This window comes from Aedes albopictus, chromosome 2 (assembly GCF_035046485.1).
Source record: "Aedes albopictus strain Foshan chromosome 2, AalbF5, whole genome shotgun sequence".
Lineage (NCBI taxonomy): Eukaryota > Metazoa > Arthropoda > Insecta > Diptera > Culicidae > Aedes > Aedes albopictus.
Genome location: NC_085137.1, coordinates 116,078,045 through 116,101,607, shown reverse-complemented (window position 1 = coordinate 116,101,607; position 23,563 = coordinate 116,078,045). Strand labels below are relative to the sequence as shown.

Genomic DNA, 23,563 nt, shown 5'->3' with positions numbered 1-23,563 from the left:
TTCCTCCAGGAATTTCTCCAGGAATTCCTCCAGGAATTTCTCCAGGAATTCCTCCAGGAATTTCTCCAGGAATTCTTCTAGGAATTTCTCCAGGAATTCCTCCAGGAATTTCTCCAGGAATTCCTCCAGGAATTTCTTCAGGAGTTCCTCGAGGAATTTCTCCAGGAATTCCTTCAAGAATTTCTCCCAGTATTCCTCCTAGATTTCCTCCAGGAATCCCTCTTCATGGAATTCCTTCACAAATTCTTCCTGGAATTTCTCCAGGAAATCCTTCAGAAATTCCAGCTAAAACTCATCCAGGAATTCCTCCTAGAATTCCTCCAGGAACTCCTTCACAAACTTCTCCCGGAATACCTCGTGCAATTTCTCTAGGAATTCTACTAGCCTGAAATTCCTCCTGCAATTTCTCCTGGAATTCAATCTGCTTTTTCTCCAGTAATTGTTCCTGGAACTTCTCCAGTAGTCCTTCCGGAATGCCTCGAGAATACCTCCTGAAATTCATCCTGGAATACCTCCTAGCATTCCTCCTGGCATTCCTCCTGGAATTTCTCCAGGAATTCCTTCTGGAATTTGTCCACGAATTTCCCCTGGAATTACTCCTGGAATTTCTCCAGGAATTTCTCCTGGAACTCCTCCAGGATTTTCCCATGAAATTTTTCCTGAAATATTTCCAGATATTCTTCCAGAAATTCCTGCTGGAATTCCTCCAGGAAACCCTTCAGAAATTTCTTCAGGAACTTCTACAGAAATTCCTTTGGAATTCCTTCAGAATTTTCTTCTGGGAATATTTTAGAAATTTCTCAAAGTTTTCCTTGAGAATCCTGTGAAAAGCCTTGAGCCTTGAAAAACGTAAAGCAATTACCGAAGCAATTTCTAAATAATTTGTGTTAATGAAGATTTTTTAAAGATAATAATCAAATCAACTACAAAGCGTATTGTTCAATAAATTCCAAAGAAGCTGCTGAACAAATTTGCAGAACGAAAAAAAAAATCCCACTGGAATTAAAAACACTTTTCCGAAAGAGTTTTCTAATGATATGTTGAAGGAATATCAGAATGAATTCCCAAAAGAATAGTTTATTTATACAAAAAATCATTTACAAAGAAATCACAGAAGAATTCAATAACTAAAGAAGTTCCCAGATTACTGATAGAAAAAGTTTACAAAAGAATTGCGTAACTTTGAAAGTTATTACCGAGTCAATTTCCAGAGAAACTTCCAAAGAATTTTCCACAGAACTTTTTTGAATGCACTCCTAAAGAAGCTGCGGAAAGAATTTCCAAAACATAACAAAAGAAATCCCATAATGACGGGTTAATTTTCCTAAATAAGTTTTTGAAGAAAATTACAACGAAATTGAAGCAGGAATATCTAAAAGGAATAATGAAGATTTCATGAGAAATTGTCTGAGGAATTCTCATACAGACGCATTCTCAAGAAACACAACTGGTTACAATAATGTATGTATGTGAGTAATACTTGTTTCACACATCATCTATATTCTGTTCCAAATATGGGAAATTTCTCCTAATTCCTATACAATCCCAATGTTTAACTCGCAAACACGAAAGCAGCCAATTTAATCGCTGTAATCCTTTGGATTGACTCAACACAACTGTTGATTTATAGAATTGATAGCCCCGGGATATCTGACCAAATGGAACGGAAGGCCCCGAATGGTTAGCTCAATTTACTGCGCTGGCTGCTGGCTAGCCAGTTCGCTCACACACAGACACGCACCCCAACCAAACAACAATTTTCCAGACCGATAAAATGTAGAATTTGCATCCCGTGGGGCAATTTCATCAATTCCCAATCCACATCCCCACCAACCACCACACGCATACAGCTCCCGGTTCTGCACCCCCTGGTAGGTATTTACGTAAGGTCGGCTATGCAAATTATGCAACCAGTCACACTAGCTCTAGCCACGCCACAATATTAACTTACCAATTTTCCAGACGAGCCGTACTTTCTTGCACGGTCCTTCTCCAGCCGGAGCAAGATCTGGGCGTTCTGTTCGCACGTGTACGTGTGCTGCCGTGTGTTCTTCCGGTCCAGGCTGTACTGGTAGAGAGGCCTTAATGGATTCGGTATTATCTGTAAATATTTGGGAACGGGGGAGAAAGCAGGAGTTAGAGAAAAAATTAGGTACACTGGCACCGAAGAAAAGTGCGTTGGTGGTGCGAAGGAGGTGGTAGGTGGTCGTTGGCCGGTTCGCTTATGGAGCTGCTGACTAGGTGAGGCAAAAGTGGTTGCGTAAATATTTAATGGATTTTCGTGGTAGGTAAACTTTGGTAGCTCCGCTGTCGCTTCGGATGGTAACGGAAGGTGACGATGGGTGGACGGAGAAGGTGATATTGTCGTGGTCAGTTTTCCTTGCGTCTGTCTTTATTTATTTTCGGCATCTCGATTATAGTACATATTACAGCATGGGTTTGTGAAGAAATTATTTTTGTGGTGAACAACAATGTGTCGCAATAATACAATAAAATGACATCTACAATATCTCGATGTAATTAAGGACTTGTGGCTTCATTCATTATTTTTAACTTTAGTCAGCACTTCATGCTTTCACTATTCTATTTAGTCCGATTCTCGTCAGTCAGAAGTTTAGATGTTTAAAGATTCACTAGCGTCACCTGGCAGATAAATCTAAATTTAACTAATTTTTCATCGAACTGCTATTGATCTATCTAGCAACTACTTAAACTAAGCATTTTTTCATATTTTCTGGAATTACGATCAACATTACCGAAGATGGAATTCTTCTATTGTTGTTTTTTATATCTTGAGAAACAGAAATTTAAAAATTTCTAAGATTTACGTTCTACCACCTAGCGAATAAACCTAGGATCAACTATGATCGGATGGCTCTTGGTCTTGATGGCCTGATCAACTTTACTGAAGACGAAATTAATCAATGTAAGCTGATTCTCGATATACAGAATTTAAAAATTTCTGAGACTGACAATCTTCACCTAACGAGTAAATCTAGATATAACTAGATACCTCGTACGATAGATACTGATGTCCTGAACATCTTTGCCTAAGATGAAATACCCCAAGTAACAATTTCAATTCCTTTTAGATTTGATTATTTTTATGGAAGCTTTATCACAGCTTGACCAATTCATGGAACATTTATAGTTGTTTTTATCAAGAGAAAACAATCTTCGTTCGTTTGCGGTTTTTATGTTGTCTTCAAGTTAATTTTGAATTCGCGCATAAAACAACTCAATTTACAAGAGCATTAAATCTTATAATAAGTTTTAAGGAGTATTTGAAGTTATTTGCAACACATAACATCAACATATTTTATCAAAAGTTTATGCTTCGTTTATTCAAGTGCATTTTATCTGGCTAATCCTCCTTTAAAAACTTCTTGAAGCCTTCTATTCTTGAGCTAGAGCCATTACTCTGGATCAAGAACTATGCGAAATAATGATAAAGACAACGAACTATTTTTCAATCCAAATAATGAATGAAACAAATTGGTTGAAAAACCGTGTTCTCATGCAAATATAAACACATAAACATGTTTGCTCACTGATAATTTAGCCATTCTTGGGCTAAAAAGTAATCATGTCAACGAAATAATTATTTTACGGCCAATCAAAAATGCGAGTAGCTGGCTGCTGTCGTCCCGCCTTCAACCAGTTTCTCACACAGGCCATAGCTATGCGAATCGAAAATGAAATGGGTACTTACTGTGACTCTGCTGAAGCTCATGCCAAATAGTGTAATTGTAGTAAGTTGCACTTCATTATTAATAGCAAAAATAGAGGAAAACAAAATAGAATTGGCACATCTTAACGCGAAACACCGCGAAATGTACAGAGACAACTTTCTAGCATCAAAAACGTAAACAAACAATTGTTAAAGGCTGTTACTCTTGTATAAAACGAACAAGTTTCATTTAAGACGAACAAATCTGCCTTAAGATCATAACTAGTAAAAACAATCTTCAATAAAGGCTGTAGCGTTCATACAAGGTGACTTGGTTCCATCATTGTTTTGAGGGGGTTTGGATTAAAGGTTATAACAATTGATGGCGGCTGCATGAGTTTTGTTCGCTTGGAACGGCAGCCATGTTTAGAAAGAATTGAAAAAGTGGCGTAGCCTTTTGTTTTTAAAGGAAATTTATGTCTTTGTATATTAATGATTGATATTATTTTTGAGGCGCTTTGTAATTTTCGTATGTTTTGGGTGGCATATCAACGAAAAAGTGGGTATGGCACGGAAAATTTCGATTCCCTGTCATCAATGATCTGTCAGGCAATTTAAATGTTTTAGCCATTTCAATGTGATGACAATTAATTCGCAGTTTAATTATTATTTCATCCATGAAACAAAACTTGTTTGCATCTGCATAATGCTTAGGTAAAAGATTTCATTTATTATGCACTGTTGACACTTTTGAGAAAGACAGCTAAAAGATCAACATGCCTCAAGATATTCTTGTTATAGTTTCATGAAGTTCTTATAATCAATCATCAGCGCATGTACATTAATACAACTAGTTTCAAAGCAGTCTTCAAAAGCAGCTTTGAAGATCTCCTGAAGAGTGGGCCAGATTCGTCTTATGGATGTTTTATACCTATTTTATCTCAGATTTGCAGAACAAAGAGCTTTATTGCTAAGTTTTATTATTCTATCTTAGAAATTACTTCAGGATTGCCACAAAAGTATAATTGTTACTTGGGACTTTTATATGGTCTGCTGACCCTTTAGACTCCTTGGCTCCTAGTGGATAATCCTAGAAGGAACTAGTGCATGATCAGGTGTCCCTTGGTGTCTTGATCATCTTTTCCAAAGACAATATTCCTCTTGTACTTTAATACTTGAGAAAAAAAGTTTGAATTTTCTTAGACTCACGAGTGCCACCTTGAGGTTAAATTCAGAATCAACTAGTTCATCATCGGATAGCTCTTCTGTCCTAATTTTCCGAGGACGATATTTTTCTATGAAGTCTGAATTTTTAGAAACAGAAATTTCAACACACTCACAAACGCTACCTAGGCCTCAGGGGAAGCTTCAGATGTCGAGGGTTTCGGATGGTGGTCTAGTGCGTTGGTTGGAGTCCGCGCGGGCTTTAGGAGGATTCCAGAAGCAATTCAGGAAGTTTCAGAGGATTTTTAGTAACTCTTGCACAAAATCTATGCAATTTCTTGCACCGTCCCTGGAATGTCTCGAAGCGCTCCTAAAATCCCCGTAATCCATTGAAACAATCTTGAAATAATCATAGTCAATTCGAAATGCCCCTGGAACCCCTTGGTACGGCTTCAACGGCTCCAGAAACCTCCTTGAAACGCCCCTGAAACGCCATCTAACGCTTTCTCAATCTATCAGAAAAGCCTTTTTAACGTTCCTGAAACTTCCTGAAACTCTCTGAAATGCCTGTGAAATGCCTTGAAATGCCCCTGAAATCTCTTGTAAGACCCTTCAAAGGGTTATGAACCCCCTTTGATAAGCCCCTTGAAACGTCCCTAAAACTCCTTTAATACTATTAGAACACTCTTGAAATCTCCGTGATTCCATTGAAACGTCAACGAAACCTCGAAACGTTCTTAAACGGCTCCTGAAATCCTCTGAAACTTCATCGAACGCCCCTGCAGCCCTTAAAATCTCCTTTTTGGCTCGCTGGCTGGAAGCTTCATGGAAGCCCACTTGGCTCAGAAGATGTACTTGCGAACTAGATATGCACAAAATTCCCTTGTAATGCCTAAGTTCCTGAGATTTTCAGGGGACCTCAGTAGCTTTCAGTAGAGCATAGGGAAGATTCAAGAGGGGTTCCAGAGTCATTTTGTGGCGTTCCATAGACGTTTCCGGGGTTTCAGGACGAGTGAGCTTCAGAATGTTTTTAGGATGTTTCAAGGCGCCTCAGTGGGTTCCAGACTTTTGAGGGTAGTTCAAAAAGTTTCTGAGAAGTTTTCGGGGGTTTACAGTAAGTTTCTGATAGTCTCAGGATATTGCTAGGGGAGGAAATGGGATTCAAGGCCCTTCAATGGGTTTCAGAATTTTTCATAGAGTTTCTCGGGGCTTACTAAAGTCTAAGAAGGAAGCATATGGATTCTGAAATATTTCAAGGTGTTGCAGATACAGTCAGGAATCGTTATACACGATGCCACTCACTTCAGTTCATTTTCGGAAGGTGTTTAGCTTAGGATATGCTGCAACTACACACAAAAAATGAGCTCATTCGGATGTAAGGCAGCCGAAAAATAGCGGTGGGCGTAAAGTACCACACACCATGTATAACGAATCTTGACTGTACTTTCACGGTGCTTCAGGGGGGGATGGTTTCCAGTGGAGTAAACAAGCAACAGGAGAGTAGGGGCTTTCAGAGGTTTTAAGTCGTTTCAGTAGGATTCAGGAAGTTTCATGTAGCTTCAGGGGGTTTCAAGGGGGTTTTCAAGGGAATTTCCAGAGGTTAAGGAGAAGCTACTGAGAGTCTCAAGGGGGTTCTAGGGGGATTCGCGATTGAAGACGTTTTATGAGTTTTGGAAGGATTTAGGAGAGTTAAGGAAGCTCTTGAGGGTAACAGAGAAGTTTCTGGGCTTGCATGGGGTTTAAAGAAGTTTCAAGGTATTCCAAGGCGTTTCTTTAGGTTACATATGGCTTAAAGGTACTTCAGAGGACTTCAGGAAAGTTTAGAAGTAGTTACTTGGAGTCTTCGGGAGGTTTTAGGAGGTTTCCAGACGTAGTAAGGCAATGTTGGGATTCAAGGGGCTATAAAGATTTCAGGAGGGCATCTCGGGGGTTTGGGAGGTGTTTCCTGAGATCAATGAGGGGATTCAGGAGAGTTTATGAGAAGTTTATAAGGAGTTTAGAGGATTTTGAAGAGATTTCAGAGGGATATCAAGGTTTCAGTGGGCTTCAGGGAGCTCCAGGGGATCTTCTTGGGGGTGTGAAAGAAGCCATTGGGGTTTCAGGGGGTTATTTATCAAACATATATGTATATTGTATGTGCTTATGTAAATAGTAAAAGGTTCCTAGTTTTGTCTGTACATTCAATAACCCATATACAAGAGAGTTCTTGGAGGTCCTAATCCATAAACCTAAACAGTAAATCATCCGAATATAATCTCATGATACTAGGTGAGCATGAATTTTGTTTGTGGTGCTTCATATGATCCCTATTTATGTTTGTTTACAGATCTAATGCCCTTCACTCAAGGTAGTTCTTGCATATCCTTAGTTTGTTTGATAAGGTCAACATCCCTTTTCCAACTTTAAATAACTATTTAGTCTTAAACATCCTTTAACTTCCTCTCCAAACCCTTTATCGTAACACCTTATAAAAGCAGATGTAATCTTACGTGCTTCAACTGCTCTGAACACAATTGAATTCCTCTGAGTTAATTTTGCAGGAGCACTGCCTCTCTGTGGTGCGCCAATAAAACGTAAACGTGAGTCAAAGTAGTCCTTTGTCATATCTTCTCCGGGAGAAATATAAACACAACGTGGGGCCTAAATCAACCGCTGGACGAAAAATAAATACAAAGTTCTCAACCTGTGAAAAAGTTATAAGGGTCTGTGTCAATTGGCGAATTAAAATTAATTTTCACTTAAACTTGACAGTTCGATAATTATTTCCTTAGGAGAACTGTCAAGTTTAAGTGTTGAACCGTCAATTTTAAGTAAAAATTAATTTTAATTCGCCAATTGACACAGACCCTAAGTAATTTAGTAAGAATGTACATTTTACCAGTTTTGCTAAGTTCAGTGGTTCCCAACCTACGGTCATTGACCAAGCGAATTTCTCAAGAACCGAAGGTGTGAGGATGAAGTGAAAAGGTTTTTCGAATTCTGCACTTATCCTTATCAGAATGTAATTGTATAGAATGTTATTGTATTGCAAAGATTAGCGGTTCTCAATTTGGGGTCACGGGTCAGGAGTTTTTTTTTCCAAATTCTAAAGTGCTAGGAAGAATTGTAAATGCAAAGACAATTATAATGTCCGTTGAATTATTCAGTAAATTAAAAAAAAAATGTGTTTCGGATTGATCATGTCAAGCATCAATATCTCTAATATAAATTTGTTGAAAACATCAGTGGTTTCCAATCTATGGCCACGGACCACTTGAATATTGAAAGAATAGTTAGTGTGACGACGAAATTAAATTGTTTTTCGGATTCTACGCCTTTGGGTCAACTTACTTGAAAATATCCCAGTAATTCCCAATATGACGTCACGGTCCACAGGAATTTCTGAAGAACTGGAAGTGCTAGTACCTAAGTAGTGCAAATGTTTTTCGGATTCTTCATCTCAAGGAGCGATATTTGTTATACAGATGCCTTTCAAAGATCGGTGGTTTCCAATTCATGCTCACAAGCCACGTGAAATTCTAAAAATCCATAAACTTGAATGAAAATATTTTGTTTTTTTTTTTTTTTTGATTCACGGCTCACTGAGCACTGATTACAGTTGACTTCTCTAGCGTGCGCAACTTTTTCTTTTTTCTCACTCACTCTGGTAAACAAACACGCGAAAGAAACAGATAATAGAGGGGGCACTTTGCCCCCTGTTTTATCTCGCTCTTTCTTGCGTTCGACAAAATGAACGAGCGAGAAAAAAGAGAAGGCTGCACACGCAAGTGGTTGACTCTCCATATCTCGATATTGAAGAGACCATCGAGATATGGAGAGATCGAATTCAAGAACCAATTTACAATGCATACTAGATTGAAAAACCGTCCGTAATTAGGAAAAACCGTCAATAAACAAATGTCACTCCGCCTTCCCAGAATGTTTTGCACCTAAGAAACGAGATCTAGCAACCTGTGAAAACGGGCATATCGACATATGGAGAGAAAATCCAGAACAAAATCCAACGAGATCGCATCAAGATAGAGAGATACCGAGATAAGAAGGTATCGACATGTAGAAAGGTAAAATGTATGCAGATTGAATGGACCGACCAAACTATCGAGATAGGGAGAGATATCGAGATGTAGAACATCGACATATGGAGAGTCGACTGTACAATATAGTTGTGTTGCCAAACTCAATGGTTTCCAATATGGGTTCTCAGAGGGTTCCGTTGGGTGGCAGGGTCGTTTCAGGCGGTCTATGGGGCGTTTCAGGGGTTCTCAGGGGTTTTAAATAGGGACTCTAGGTGTCTCGGGGGCGTTTCGGGGGTTTCTCGAGAGTTTCTGGGGTTCTCGGGGGATTCCAGAGGGATTACAGAAGGGGCCCAGGAGGAGTTCCGGGAGGTCCCTGAAAGTTCCCAGGAGTGCACGTGGATGTTGCAGTTGTTCTCATAAGGTTCCAAAAAGGGTTCCAAGGGGTCCCAGAGTTATTTCAGGAAGTTTCAGGGGATCTCAGGGGGTTAAAAGGAGATCTCAATGGGGCCTCATGAGAGCTTCAGAGGGACGAGGGGCATCTGAGTGGCCAACATTTGGTCTACGCGGTTTATGAACAGACCCATACTTGATTATTATATGCCAAACAGACCTCAGCTTGGGAGCCACTTTGGCAACGAGTTTGGCGCAAATAAGTTGAGCGTGAATTGGGGGACTAGTGTACGTTATGGACGTTATGTTCCTAGGCTTAGGTAATATCTGGTTTTGTGAACCTTTGTAAACGTAGGTTAAGTAACCTTTGTAGATCCGGAGGTTTCAACTCCTGCGGTTTAGCGTGACACGTTGAATGTATTTGATTTCTTCGGAACCAAAAAACTTATCAACATAAAAATACGAATCTCGTAAATTATGTACCTGAAACTAAAACTACTTTCAGGACTTCGGTTGCGCTTGTATACGTTAACTTCCATACTCAAGGGAATTTTGAGATTGAAGGATGGGTTTGAGAATAGCTAGGGCTTTTTCAATGTGCATAATTCAAGAGCATAATAATAATACCGTCAATAATTTCAATGTGCTTATGATCATCGAAGAAGGGAAGACATGTTAGAACAATTTATCGCATTATAGACGATTTTTATTCTCCATATTTTATCAGCCCTTTCTGTCCCATTCAGGCCATTATCCCTGACAATTGTTCTGTAACCCAGAAAAGTGGCCCACACGTCCACACGGTTTCGGGAGAAACCCGAAGATAGATTACCCTAAATCAATGTCGTCTTCACGCTCGCTGGCTGCGCCTGGTTCGGTCATCTCAAATGGTAGCTTTATGTAGGTAGCTAGTAAGAATGGATCACATTCACATAGAGTATAGTGGGGCAAAAGTTCGAGTGGGGCAAGAGTTTCTTTTGAAGTTTTTGAGCTACATTCCAATATTTTCTTTCGGGTGTCAAGGTTGTTCGAACCCTTTTTGGAAAAGAGTCTTTCACTCCAAAAATTATGAAAATTGATCAATATTTCGAAAAGCTATGACAAAATGTTGATTTTTGATCAAAATATTGTAACATGCGATGGTCCTTCCAACGCATGGAATTGTAATGAAATCGAATTCGATATTTTATTTTGGGGCGTAACTAGGTATATTATGAAGATGCTTTAGCATGTATAACTTTTTGCAAAAGAGATTTGGAAATCATATTTTACACATAGTGGGGCAAAAGTTCGAATTGTCGGGCAAAAGTTCGAGTCATGTGACAACTTTAGGTATAAACCTAAAATTCTGCAAAATGTACATATTATCTCTAAGAGTGATGGAATTAGTGAGAAAATTCGATTAAAGTTGAAAAAAATGTTGTTTTATCTGAATTTGGCGGAAAACTACTAATTTTTGGTGTAATAAAATTAACCCTGATTTGGGTAAAATCCAGATCTAATTTTAAAGTGTATTCCAGTTCTAACATCAAATATTAAGTGGTTTCAGGTATTCCTATTACCAAAGTGTCAAAATAGTGTGCTACGGTTAGCGAAATTCCACAAACACTAGATTCGAACTTTTGCCCCAGTGGTGGGGCAAGAGTTCGAATAAAGCACAAACAAACAAAAAGTGTTGTAACTCAAAATTAAAAAGACATTTGGCGTAACTTTGTTCTGCAAAATTTTAGCTCATAAATGGTAGAATCACCACACGGTATTTATTTATTTTTATCTGTTTCGATTTTTTGAAATAGGTTGAATTTTCAACTAGGGTCGAACTTTTGCCCCACCTTACTCTATAGGTGAGGATGACGATGATGAAGGAGGCGCGATGATGGAAACTAGAGCAAGTGATTAGGGTGATGTTTGATATGCACACTGCTGGTTGGATGGCTGCCTGGCTGGCGTTAATACAATGAAGAGGTCTGTCTTATTATGTTATCGTGATGAAGACATACAAGTGTGTCACCTGGAGTGGCTGCCGTAGGGGCAATGATGGATCGCATTGGGTAACGAGAACGGTCAGGCTTTGCCGATGTACACTTATTTTCTGGATTTAGGATAAGTGCTTGATGGAGCACTTTTCTACAGAATATTTTCATGGGAAACATCATTGGAATTAATGTAACGTTCTTCTTTAAAGAATCTTGAAAAATATATTGGTTTCTATCTTTTAAGCGATATAACGGTGAAGTTGTGAGAAATACTGTGGAGATTCACAACTAAAGCCTGTATCCGCAATAATCGGGACACAGAAGTACGACTGCAGCTCTGTAATGAATCGGTAAAATTGGCCAAATAATTGGCTGAGAACTCTTTGGTGCATGTTTATTATTTGTTCCAAATTTCATAAAAATCGATACATTACTTTTAATTGTGGATGAAAAACAAACTGACGTTGTTTTAAACATTTTGTACAATCATGACCAATTTCCAATCGCATAATAGATGGTTCCCAAGTAACAATTATACTTTTGTGGCAATCCTGAAGTAATTTCTAAGATAGAATAATAAAACTTAGCAATAAAGCTCTTTGTTCTGCAAATCTGAGATAAAATAGGTATAAAACATCCATAAGACGAATCTGGCCCACTCTTCAGGAGATCTTCAAAGCTGCTTTTGAAGACTGCTTTGAAACTAGTTGTATTAATGTACATGCGCTGATGATTGATTATAAGAACTTCATGAAACTATAACAAGAATATCTTGAGGCATGTTGATCTTTTAGCTGTCTTTCTCAAAAGTGTCAACAGTGCATAATAAATGAAATCTTTTACCTAAGCATTATGCAGATGCAAACAAGTTTTGTTTCATGGATGAAATAATAATTAAACTGCGAATTAATTGTCATCACATTGAAATGGCTAAAACATTTAAATTGCCTGACAGATCATTGATGACAGGGAATCGAAATTTTCCGTGCCATACCCACTTTTTCGTTGATATGCCACCCAAAACATACGAAAATTACAAAGCGCCTCAAAAATAATATCAATCATTAATATACAAAGACATAAATTTCCTTTAAAAACAAAAGGCTACGCCACTTTTTCAATTCTTTCTAAACATGGCTGCCGTTCCAAGCGAACAAAACTCATGCAGCCGCCATCAATTGTTATAACCTTTAATCCAAACCCCCTCAAAACAATGATGGAACCAAGTCACCTTGTATGAACGCTACAGCCTTTATTGAAGATTGTTTTTACTAGTTATGATCTTAAGGCAGATTTGTTCGTCTTAAATGAAACTTGTTCGTTTTATACAAGAGTAACAGCCTTTAACAATTGTTTGTTTACGTTTTTGATGCTAGAAAGTTGTCTCTGTACATTTCGCGGTGTTTCGCGTTAAGATGTGCCAATTCTATTTTGTTTTCCTCTATTTTTGCTATTAATAATGAAGTGCAACTTACTACAATTACACTATTTGGCATGAGCTTCAGCAGAGTCACAGTAAGTACCCATTTCATTTTCGATTCGCATAGCTATGGCCTGTGTGAGAAACTGGTTGAAGGCGGGACGACAGCAGCCAGCTACTCGCATTTTTGATTGGCCGTAAAATAATTATTTCGTTGACATGATTACTTTTTAGCCCAAGAATGGCTAAATTATCAGTGAGCAAACATGTTTATGTGTTTATATTTGCATGAGAACACGGTTTTTCAACCAATTTGTTTCATTCATTATTTGGATTGAAAAATAGTTCGTTGTCTTTATCATTATTTCGCATAGTTCTTGATCCAGAGTAATGGCTCTAGCTCAAGAATAGAAGGCTTCAAGAAGTTTTTAAAGGAGGATTAGCCAGATAAAATGCACTTGAATAAACGAAGCATAAACTTTTGATAAAATATGTTGATGTTATGTGTTGCAAATAACTTCAAATACTCCTTAAAACTTATTATAAGATTTAATGCTCTTGTAAATTGAGTTGTTTTATGCGCGAATTCAAAATTAACTTGAAGACAACATAAAAACCGCAAACGAACGAAGATTGTTTTCTCTTGATAAAAACAACTATAAATGTTCCATGAATTGGTCAAGCTGTGATAAAGCTTCCATAAAAATAATCAAATCTAAAAGGAATTGAAATTGTTACTTGGGTTCTTTTAAGCTTCAGTTCAAAGTTCTGTGATGATAATCATGAAATTTCGTAAGCAGTTATAATACTTGTAGAGATACTTTTTTGCAAAATTTCATCAACTTTGATCAAATGGTTTGAAAGCTACTGGTGTTGATAGGGTTAAGTATTAGTGAAATTTTTTCGTGTTTTTCATGTGTGATGTTTGCCTATTAATCACTTTTGAATTTCTCTGCCAATCTTCATGAAATTTTCACAGAAGGTAGTTGATTATGTGTATATTGTGCCTGCAAATTTTGATGATTATTGGTTTACCTTCAATAGTACAATCGAAACAATAAAGGGTGCTGACTAATTGCTGTCTGAGGGGCTCGTTTCGATTTTTTTGAAATTTTGCCTTTGCACCAAATGTAGATTGAGAGATTTACGGACAAAATTTCAGCCATTTCCTTTGCCAAATTCAAAAGTTACAGCGCTGACAAGCAAAACTAGGGGCTGTACAAAATTCAATGGCGCATATTCTACTCTTTCATTGCTACAACAAAAAGTACTGCACCGATTCACATGTAATTTTGTAGGTGAAATGAACATATATTAAGATGCCAAATTTGGGCAATTTTAATGTATCTATTGCAGAGTTACAGCTGTATTTCTGTGTCCCGATTATTGCGGATACAGGCATTATGCCAGGTTTATCGCAAGCAACATTTACAAACCTTCTTTTTGCATGGAAATGGTGCTTACTTGCTAACTGAACAATTTTCTAAGAAACAGATCCCTAAGGACAAACATAATTATAATTTAATCATCTTTATACACAAACGATCCCATCGCTCCGGCGGGAATAGCTTGGATCCACGATCCAACGGTTCCGCAAAAGGTTAATTACTGCCATTTATCCGATAATTATGAGCGCACAAATCGGATCCAACGAAGAAAGCTGCACTCTGCTAGATTCAATGCCCATCGTTTCAGCGAGCAGTGGAAGAAAACGCGAAAGGATACTACCGTGGTTACGCGTGACTTTGATTTCAGCAAAGCAATTGGCAATCGATCACATAACATAAGTGGAACTCCAAAGTCATAGCGAAGGAAAAAGTTGTATCCTTTTCCAGCACGCGAAACTGTTATATCTTTTATGAAAGGCGTCGAACTGTCATTTATTTTGATAAACAAAAAACATCTTATCCAACCAGTTGTAGTATATAGGACCGGAGTAAATAAATTTAAAAAGCAAATGTTTAAATATTTCAGGAATCTGACGAGAAAAAGCGAAACCCCAAAGAGCGACGAGTGAATATATGTGAAAAATAAAAAACCACGTTTGAATTACATTACCCCAAAAATCATTTCATTTTCTCAACACAAGAACGCGAACACTGAAAAAATTAGACATCCCTAGTTACTGTTCGCAGAGGCCGACGGCAGCCAACCACGCATAACGGTAAGTAGGTATACAACAGCATAGCGGCGCAACCGAAGCAGGCCGTGGTTTTCTGAGTTGCGGATGAAATAACCGATCGAGACAACATCGTGTGTGCCCGTGTGTGTGTGATAGATGACTGCACGAGAGTCAGGGGTGGTGTTGTACCTACTCGCTTGTTTGCATGCGTGTGTAGATTCATTGCGGGTGAGGGAAAGGCGACGTCGGGTAAACTTCGTGATTTAAGTGTATGAGTGTTATATACTTTCGGATGGGAAGTGAGAATGCTGGATATAGGTTAGAGTCAGTGATTGGAGATACGTTGGCGACAGCAGACGGAACGATTGTCTGGTTGTGAATTCGTCGGACGGCACAAGAAAATGTTGCGGAAAGCGTGCAAAAGCGGCGTTGTCGGTGACGGCGGACCATCCGGAGCGCGCAGACCCAACGGAACCGATGGATACGACACCAGTATTCCAGTTTTGGCAAAGAATACAGGAACGAAGATTGACATTTGAGATATGCGCAAAACTAGCCGCTGGAAATTCACTTATTCATTTTATCATAAATTCATTTAAATCTTCGAAATAACACATCCACGTTTTACATATCGATCTCCCTTTATATTTAAAGCTAGAAAACGTATGTTTGACTGGAATTTACAAAGTTTCATCACAATTTATGTCCTATTTTAGATCCCCACGTGCTGCCAGTCTAGATCTATGAGGGTATGAGGTCTTTGTTTACCTTCACAGCAATGAAAAATGGTATACATGCTGAAAAATGGTATGGCAATAATGTTATAACGCATTTGACATTTCGATGCCCTGTATACCAGCGTACGAACTCGGAAAGGCATCAACTTTTTGAGCCAGAGTTCCACTTATGTTATGTGAATCGATGCTGGGGAAAATCTTGCGTCTGCTCAAATCGTGACGACATGCAGACATTCCGGGAGGCATCAGCGTAGAAGATCAACTGACCGCCATCAAGAATGTCTTCACTGCGATCGGCAAGAATAATCTGGGCAAGCTACGCGACTAAGGAAATTGTAGATAACACCCGGAGTAAGCTACCCCGTAGCAAGTGGGTCCTAAAAACCGCCGAAAGCACTCTTACACCAGTTCTACAGATATCAATAACCTGAATACCGTACAAAACATGTGTCCAAATTAAAATATGTTCATATAGCAGTGATCTATTCCATCAACATATTAATTAACCCCCGATTAACGGTACTTCAACGGACCAACAACGACACCATACCTCACCTACTCAACCACGCCCATACCTATGATAGGATAATAGTACTCACCTCCGTCTCGGCATCGCAGCTGCACAGTGACAAAGTGCTTAATCCGCCGGTACCACGCCTGAGTGAGTTCTTGGCACTGCCACCTCCCGCAGTAGCAGCCCCCGACGAAGAGTCCTTGTTGTTTTTCAAGATGGAAGAACTAGCGTTGAGGCCGGTGCCGGGTCGCGTTAGAGTGGCATTGGCTGCCACCGTCGTTGACACCGGATACTGTTGGTGCTGCTGCTGCGACTGATGCTGAGTCGACGAAGGAAGGTGCTGATGATGCTGGTGGTGGTGATGGTATCGATGATGATGTTTGTGCGAATGATGCTGCGGATGTTGATAGTCCGATTGTGACGAGGAACAGGTCGAGTAGCTATCGTTGTTCAGATCCGCAGCGGCCGTCGTCGCCGCCGCCGAAGCTACTGCAACCGAAGCGTATTTGCTGTACTCTTTCAGCTTCTGCTGATGGAGCAGAACTTGCGTTTTTATTGAGGACTCGTTGGTGCTATTTACATTTAAATTGGATTTCCCCCCGTAGCTGTTACGAAGCGTGTGAAAGCGTTTAAACTCATCAGCCGAAGTGTTGGCGGTGACCATGGTGGTGGTGGCATTGGTGTCCAGTTTGGCAGCGGTGGTGACCTGCGCTGCCGTTGGCTGCTGGGATCGCCACTTGCCAGATCCGCCGGTGGTCCCACTTCGACTGACCGTTGATTGCTGTCCATTGTTGTTTGCCGGTCCGGTGGCGGCAGCAGCATACTCACATTCGCTGTAGGATTTTTTCAACCGTTGATGATAGCTATTGTTACGCTTGAGCGTACTGGAAGCACTAGGACCACCCGACGGTTCGATTTTTCCGTTGTGCTTTAGAAAACTCGGACCGTTGCGGTTGATGTCGGTCATTTTGGCGCACTTTTTCCTCGGTATGCTAATGCCCTTGTGTGCGGGTCATACAATACACACATCTACACACGGGAATCACTCGTTTCTCGATTATGATCACAATTTTCTTCCACGTGCCACTCTGCCGGCACCACTCTTATCTTCTGTCACTGACTGGATGGGTACACCTGGTCTGGAGTGGAGAAACGTTGATTGGAATTTGTTGAGTTTTTTTTTATTCAAACTATTGCTGAACGAGAATCGCTGCCAGTTTATGCACGCTCTCAGTTTGCTTACACAGGTCGGGCTCGATTTGTCAGTTGTCTTAGATTTAATAGATTAATTACTCGTGAAAACTATTGTGCATTTGTTTTTTGATAATTCTTTAGTTCGAATTCCTGCATAACTAATACAATCTTTCACAGAAATACATTAAAAATACTACTTCTGGTCTTCTTTGATAACACTACATTCAATAAGATCAAAACTTGTACTCAAAATTCGTATTGATTATACATTACATCAGATGTTCTGAAATTTAGATGAAGTAGTTATTTTAAGGTAAATATATAACGTAAATAGGGGAACTTACGTATTTTCGGCAGTTTCGCTCTTTTCGTCATGAGTTTTTTGTTTGAAACCTAATGGTCTCAGAGTCCTTAAATCCTTTCCAACCAAGCTGAGTTATATGCCCAAATTTCAAACAATTCAGCCCACTAAAACCCCCCATGACGAAGAGAACAAACCTGCCGATTATACCCTTCGTCACCCTATATGTATGTACAGTATGACCCATAAAAAAATGAGAAATTCTATTTTTTTGCGGTATTTGATGATTTTGATGAAATAACCTAATGAATCAAACTTTTTTGGATTAGGATACAATAAGGAGGTCATTGTCATACAGGATCTCTAAATTTTTTGTCAAAATATTCATTGGTTACGTATATGGGATACCTTATAATTGTTAACAATTTCTAAATAAAATCAAGTTTTCCTCTTTCCGGAGACGAACCAGCCTCGGGCTGAAAGTCTCGATAATAAAGATAAAAAAAAAAGTTTTCCTCTAATTTTCAGAGCAAAATGAACTAAGATTGAAACTTTTAAACACATGAAAACCATGATGAAATATGTACTCTTTAATACGCCCATGTTTGAACAGTATTTTAAAAATAATTTCAAATGTTTAGGAAACAAAAACTAAAAAAGGTGCTACATATTAAAAACCGTATTTAAGATAAATTAATAAAAATCCTAACACTGTTTGAACATTTTTCAAAACAATTTTTTGCCGATGAAGGCATATAAACCAACCTTTATGATAGGTACAAATACTAAGTACTTAAAAACAATTTCATGCTTAAAACATAATATTTTATAAAAATTATCATTTGTCAAATAATTCAATTTTCAGAAAATGTCTCTTAATGTATAAGTTAATATTTTATGTCCGATGAACCAACGAACTCCTGAAGACCTTATCCAGTCATAAAAGTACTATTTTGAAAATAAAATTTGATTGAATGTAATTAAAAGCAATTGAAAGAAAATTACATCCTTAAAAAAACGGCCGCTGGCGCGTGGACGATTTCGACATCCATATGTTCAACGTTGTATTTCCAAAGGCATGTGCATGAAATCAGTCTATGTTCCTTTGTCATTATCAGATAAGTGGCTCTACTATACCATCCAATAGATACATGCAAGGTTAATCAGTTCGAAGTAGGGGAACGATGACTTTGAAGACTTTCGCATTTTTTATGGGCCATACTGTATAAACCTTTAATTTCCAAAAACACAAATCAAATAAATCTGAACTTCTCTGATAAGTTGATCAATCAAACAACAGTGGGTGCTTATCGACAAACTTTTCAGTATGTTTGGTGTTTTGTTGTTATGATTTTAGTTCTTGAAAATTCGAGGTATCAGATCTACATTTGTTTGAAAATTTTGCTAACATTAAGAAAATCTCAGTAGTGCTGTCATGGTAAAATCAGAACTGGTTACTCAAGATTTATAAATCTCAGCACCCCCTATACTGATAAACCCCCATAGGAACTACTTTAAATGACTGAAATATGATATCAGCAATAACTCCAATAAAGATTCCTTCTAAATTATTTTAGAATTATGAATTTATTCTTTCCCCCGTACTGCTCGATGATTTCCTCCAGGGATACCGCCAGAATTTCCTATAGAGATTCTTTCAGGATTTATAATTTTTTCAAGGATGGCTATGGAAGTTGTTACATATATCTTTCATGTGTTTCTTCAAACATTTCTGTAAGAATTTCCCATAAGAATTCTTTTAAATATCTCTAAAAAAAATCGAGAAATGTCTCCAATGATTATCACAGAGTTCCCCCTACAATTTCTTCAAAAGATGCAGTTATAGAAAAGAAATAAGCATTAGTATTAGTATTAAGCAAGCTACCCAAATTCCTAGGTTGGGCAGTTCCGGAAAAGAAATACAGAAAAACAATACAGAAATATGGCAATTATTCATTCAAAAATTCCTCTAGAGGTTTCTTTCGAAAATGCAGATTTCTTCCTTAAAATCTTTCAAGAATTATTGTTGAATTTTCTTCAGAATTTTCTTAAGTCCTATTTCATATACTCAGAGATTCTGCGGAAGTTTCTCCAGAAGTTCCTCCAAGTATTCCTTCAGGGATTGATAGGGAGTATTGAAACCTTACTTATTTTTGGTATTTTTTATATTTTTCCAGAGATGCTTGAGAAATTTCTCCAGAAATTCTCTCAGCAATTCCCACTGAAATTGTTTAAACTATTTATCAAGAAATCCTTCTTTGTATACCTGCAGAGGGTTCTCCTGTTTTTGCAGAATACCTGATTCTTTCGAAAAATGTTTTTTTTTTTTTCAAAAAAAAAAACATGATGTTTTTCAATGTTATTTTTTTAGGATGCGTTTCTTCAGGATTTCCTGCAGGAATTTTCCTTCAGCGGTTTTTTGCGATTACCCCAGAAGAAATTATATAATAAATTCTTTTATGAATTCCTGCTGAGATATTTCCAGGAGTTTTTCTTAGGATTCCCTTACAATTTCTCCAGGGATCCCTCAGAAATTGATTGGTGACTTCCACCAGTACCTTTGTTTACAATTTCTGCAGGATTTTTGGCAAACATGTTTAACCCCGCGCGCCGTTATGAAAAGTACAACACCACCAATCGTATACGGTGCGAGCGCGATGCATTTCTAGGTTTAAATAGAAGAACTCTTGGTAGAAAAATCTCTGGAGTGTTCTTTTTTAAGAATTTTTTTCAATAAATATCTGTAAAAATCCACGAAAGAACTGTTGGAGAAATCCCGCATTGAAATTCCTGAAGAAATTCATAAAACTCGCAAGAAGCATCTGAAGATATGTTTGAATGAATTCCTAACGGAATATCGGAAGAAATCCGAGCGGAGATTTTTTGAAAAAATATCTGAAGGAATTGTTGAATAAAACTTCAGTAAAATTTCTGTAAAAATCTCAATAAAAGCTTTCGAATTCGGAGTTTCGAATACCTGAAGGAATTCTCATGAAAATCCTTGGTCGGAGTTCATAGAAAAGTTTATTGAGATATATTTAAGACAATTTCTGAAAGAGTCCTCAAGGGCTGAAAGTCTCTCTAATAAAGACAAATCAATCAATCAATGAAAGAGTCCTTCAACTAAATAAATTGAATAAAATTTAATAATAAAAAAAATACGAGTCTGTGGAAGATTTTCTGAAGAAATCTATGGAGAAATTTTCGGAAAAACTCGAGATATTCTTAGAAAGTCTAAGAGGGAGTCTTAGAGTTATCCTTTAAGTAAATGACGAAGGATTTTTTTGGGGAAACACATGGAGAAACGTCTAGAGAAAATCCTGAAAAAATCTGAAGTAATCCCTGGCGGAGTTTCATGAAATTGACATAAAAGTATTTCTGGAGAAATTTTCAAGGGAATTTCTGAAGGAAACCTTCTGAAAACATCCATGGAGCAATTTTGAAAGCAATCTATAGATGTTTTCTTGATGGAATCCTTGAACAAATCTATGAAGGTATCTCATAAAGAATTTCTGTAGAAATCTCCAGGGAAATTTCTTAAGGAACCACTGAAAGAATTTCTGAATAAGACTTTAGACAAATTCCTGAAGGAATCTATGAAAGAATATCTAGAGTAATCCGTGGAGAAATTTCTGAATGATTTTTTTTCTGGAAGATTTTTGATTTTCTGAAGAAATCTGAAAGCATTTCTGAAGAAATTTGAGGATGATTTCCTGATAGAATTCTCGGACGGAATTTTGAAAGATTTGATGGAGGAATTTCTGAGGAAATTTATGAAAGGTTTTCTAAAGGAGTTCTTTGAGAAAAATTAGAAAATCCTCAAGTAGTAACTCCATGAAGAAATTTCCTAGGGCATCCCCGGCAGAATTTTTATTAAGTTTTCTGGAAAATGTTCTGAAGGAATCGTTTTGAGAATTTCTGAAGGATTTTTTCAGGAATTCATGAATATTCAGACATTACGAATATTTCGATGAATTATTTTCCAAATGCATCCTTTGATAAACTGTGATAAACTGTGTATCTGAAGGAATTTACGCATCATTTTCTAAAATAATCTTTTGAGAAGTTCGGAGAAATATAACGAGAAAATAATCGATAACTCGAATCTTTGAAACAGAACCGATATGCATTGAAATGTCCGAGTAAGAGACATAAGGTTGTTTTTGATCTCACAAACGGACTAAAAAGCCAAAAAATCCTAAAACAATTCGAATGTAGATAATGAAAACTTTTCTCTTCCATTCAACGATTTGGATATAAAATATCATTGTTTCAAAACTAGATTGATTACTTTAAAGAGTGACATTCTCTAAGTTTTTGATGTCATCTAAGCCTGTACAGAAATAAAATCATCTCCGTTCTTCAAATACCCAGCAGATTATCACAATTCCGTTGCGTCAGCGATCCTCTTTATCCGTTTCGCATTTCGCGCATATCTGTTGTGTACTTTTCGACCAACTGTCTCTAATGACCATAAAATTGATTTCTTTTTCTCCTAATAAACCTCTCGAGGCAAATCGATGATACCGCCTACCACACTATCACTAGCAAAAAAAAAGTAGAAATACCTACTCGGAAACAATCGTAGAAGATTTATTCAATAAACGAACGATTTCACTCTCTGGCGTTCGTCGTCAGTGCCCCTTATTTACTTGCTTATTGCCATCGTCGACGTTCTCGTCGTCGTCGACCCGGCCAGCCGACAACGACCCCGAGAATGGGAAATTTTCCTATCTGCTCATATTTTACCGGATTCAACAAACCGGAAAATCCAATGCTGTGCCCTTCCCATCCTCGCTCCTCGCCATGATGTGGGAGCTAGTGCGGGAGTAAATCCGTTGGCCAAAAAAACGAGATCCTGTCTTATATTCAGCGTTTGGCCACTGTCCGTGCTCAATCGCTAGCGTTTCCTTTTCACGTACCTACCTTTCTCAATTGAATCTAACCGTCGAAAAAAGGTACATCCCAGGGGAAAATTCATACGCTTGGGAGAATTTAACCACAGAGAACAGATGAATCTAATTTCGGAAAATGTTGTCGGTCATTTGGAACGCAGCAGTTCCACTGTGATGATGTGAGTAGTGAATAATATAGAATTTATCTTGATACTTGTATACATCACTTACGAATGCAATATGAAGTTATGTGATGGTCGCGTTTCAATCTTCTCAATATTTTGAAAAAAAAAAAATCCGCAATTTTAAGAGAATAATAATGACAGCTTGTAGGTCTTTTCTCTGTGTCTCAGATTTGACCATTTTCACCGCTATTTCTTCCTCTGACACACATCTACATTCGCTACATCGTTATGGTTTGATTCACAATCAAAACTTTGAACTCCTATCCCTGCTGTCGGTATGTTCAGTCGTCGTCGCTTTGAACCTGTGCATGTTGATTGCACAGGTATGCGACATTACCACTTCCGCTAACCTGTGCTATTATCGTTCTCATCTTCGTTGGAATCGTTCTAGGAGATGTTTTTTTCCCTTTCAGAGGAGTTCATGTTTTCCCAAAGGGAATGGTTATTTGTTAGAACTATTTCTTGACTATTATTTTATTCCGAGTTCCCCCTGTGAGGATGTTTTATGAGTTTTTGCGACTGTTGCTTTGAGCGAGAAAATCATGGACGTGTATAGGATTAAGCTGAATAAAGAAAAACAATGAAATTTCTGCATGGAATTGATCAACATATTTGTACCAATCAAGATTTGATATGTTTCTGTCATTATTAGAATCGAACTTAATCATAATTTCATCTTTCCATGACAAGAAAAGCTATTATTATATCCGAGAATCCATAAATAAAAAATAGTCTTTGGTAAAAAGGTATATCGTTTGGCTTTGAGTTCGTACGAGAGTGAGAGCCTCCTTCGAAATTTACCTTCTTTACAGTGCCGTGGTAAAATCAGGGCTGATTAGTAAAGAAAATTCCAGTGCCCTCTATCAGGTACGCATGGGAATGACTTCGATACTGAAATTCATCCGTAATTATAGCAATGGGAGCGGACCTGGTGTGATGGTTAGAACAGTTGACCATCACGCCGAGGCGAGGACCTGGG

The 23,563-nt window shown here is 38.0% G+C and overlaps 1 protein-coding gene across 3 annotated transcripts in view; it reads right to left on the bottom strand.

Moving 5' to 3' along the window:
* Positions 1 to 23,563, bottom strand: part of LOC109420563 (uncharacterized) — a 295,739-nt gene that overhangs the window by 143,164 nt on the left and 129,012 nt on the right. For all 3 annotated transcript variants that reach the window (XM_062850277.1, XM_062850276.1, XM_062850278.1), the window contains exons 2-3: positions 16,095 to 17,148; positions 1,952 to 2,101 (exon numbers count right to left, since the gene is read on the bottom strand). In XM_062850277.1, coding sequence (XP_062706261.1) covers positions 1,952 to 2,101; positions 16,095 to 16,976 — 1,032 coding nt within the window. In that variant the 5' untranslated portion in view covers positions 16,977 to 17,148. The remainder of the gene's footprint in view (positions 1 to 1,951; positions 2,102 to 16,094; positions 17,149 to 23,563) is intronic.